At 42.7% G+C, this 2,269-nt stretch overlaps 1 protein-coding gene across 1 annotated transcript; it reads left to right on the top strand.

Moving 5' to 3' along the window:
• Window positions 1–1,829: 1,829 nt before the first annotated feature.
• Window positions 1,830–2,107, top strand: SARC_04466 (hypothetical protein; the record flags this gene model as incomplete). Its single annotated transcript, XM_014301697.1, has 1 exon — window positions 1,830–2,107. A coding segment is annotated over one exon (278 nt), but the record flags the coding sequence as incomplete, so codon positions are not given.
• Between the last annotated feature and the right edge of the window lie 162 nt (window positions 2,108–2,269).

Raw genomic sequence — 2,269 nt, 5'->3', positions numbered from 1 at the left:
TATATATATACAATATACATATATACATGACGCACACACACACACACACACACACACACACACACACACACACACACACACACACATATATATATCATTCGATAATAGATCATACATCCACTACTTTTGCATCAAAATAAATTGAAAGCTACAAGAGATAAAATAATGAAGGAATGTAGTACGCGAGAGGTTATGCATAAGAGTTTATGGACCGGAACTCACCTCAACAAGACGGTGCAGGTTTATTAGGTCTACCACCGAACCTATAGTATCAGCATCAATAGTTTCGAATTCATCTGTAAATAGTTGATGTGACAAGAGGAGCTGGAGGCGTTGCCCCGATATGTTTGCTGCCGCCTGCATATTTACGCGACTATGTACTAAAAATACAGTGCAGCGGTAGTTGTAGATTAAACAGCTACTGCCGTGCTAGTACTTCGCAAAGCAAAGTATGTACAAGTATGTATACGGATCTCCAACTACAGACTAGTCGTTTGACTCTATGTTAAGCATTCATACATAAGGCTACTAGCAGGTGCGTACCGTGAACGGAGAATAGTTGGTAGAATACATAGAGCATTACTCTTCGATTATACTTTTTTTGTGTGATATTAGGTTGCTATGGCTAGGTTGTACACGTGCTGGCGCTGCCGTCAAGCTATGGTTGCAAAACTATTACTTTTTGAACGTATGAGATATTTGTTGGGTTCATACCTTAAAAAACCCCTCTTTTTTAAAAACAAAACAAAAAAACAGTATAAAGTTGAACCGGCTGTTTACAGTGTTTTAGAACGGTCTGCCACTTCACACTTGTATCAGGCCCAGTGCTGCTCTCCAGCAGTCTCCACTGGTCTCCCCAGTTCTCCTTCTCCACACTCTCCAGTCTCGACTCTCCAGTCTCCTGGCAGCAGTCTGTATTCTGCAATCGTGTGGCTTTGTGAGCTGTGAGCCTTTTGAGGTGTCATCAGAAATATACAAATCAAATCGGTATCCCGCTATGAATAGTATATTTGCTAGTGACTGGCCAGTGGCCCACTCAAGAGAAGTTGTTGTGTACATATTTATATTTTTATATACTTTGAAGAATATAGACAGTTGACACTCTCGCAGTCTCGCGAGTCTCGCCCAAGTCTCGCCGAGTCGCCGCTCGAGTGTGCGACTCCACTACTGTTTGTGAGCACTCTAAAAAAGTACGACAAAGTTCGGTAAAATTGTGAATTTGTGATTCTCTCTCTCGTCGTCTTGTTATTGTATTTTTACTTTTTAGCTGTGTAGTGTGGACTGTAGAGTGTGGACTGTGGACCCTTCTGTGGCCTTGGGACGGAATTCAGCTGGTGATCACTTTTAAAAGAGGGTAAAAATCATATTCAACAATATGAAAAGTAGGCGATGTGTTTTATTTGTGTGGACTATTTTCAGGGACTGAAATAAATATAGCTCTGGTTTACTACAAATAAAAGCGTATTTTACCATCAGTGTCATGCGTGGGGTAGCGAAATTCGGGTTCATAGTACATAGGAGTATGTAAAACTAAATACACAAACCCCCACCGAGTCCTGAGTCCCGACCCAGTACATCCTACAAACTACCACAAAATATTACAGAAAGCATCTCTCAAGAGCCCTATTTATCCGCTCTACTCGAAGGTATTGAGACTGGATTTGGAAGGCTACGAGTTGTGTATAAGTATCTTTAGCTAAACACATAGAAGAATCATTATTGTGCTAAGGACACACATCCGCATTCACACGCAAACACACACGTGTACACACACACACACGTGTACACACACACACACACACACACACATATATTTCGCCCAAGCTACCATGTTAAGGACGACAGCAGCGAGGACTGCATCCCGCAGTGCGATCACTGTGCAAAGACGGTCTCTGGCCACACAAAGCCCTGCGTTGCGAGCTGCTATGGGAGTAGCTACAAACGAGGACAGTAGCGCCACATCTTCACCCCGGTCCTTTTACAATGTCTTCTCACGCACTCCGTTTGGTAGAATGGGTGCAGAGACAAAGGGCATCCTCACTCGGGCCAAGGTTTTGGGCGTGCACCGTAATACGGCTAAGCTGGATCTGGGCAGCAAATTCCCAGCGTATGTTTATCTCTATAATGATGAAAAATTGATGTTTGTTCTCTCTGTTGAGATTAAAGTTCTGAATGTTGAGCCATGTTAACTTGCGCGGTTGCAGACTACAACACGTGGTGGATTTTATAGCAGATTCAGAGCTGTATACACCTTACGTATATACGAATA

The sequence above is a fragment of the Sphaeroforma arctica genome (assembly GCF_001186125.1).
Source record: "Sphaeroforma arctica JP610 unplaced genomic scaffold supercont1.252, whole genome shotgun sequence".
Classification (NCBI taxonomy): Eukaryota; class Ichthyosporea; order Ichthyophonida; genus Sphaeroforma; species Sphaeroforma arctica.
This window is presented reverse-complemented; position numbering and strand designations above follow the sequence as displayed.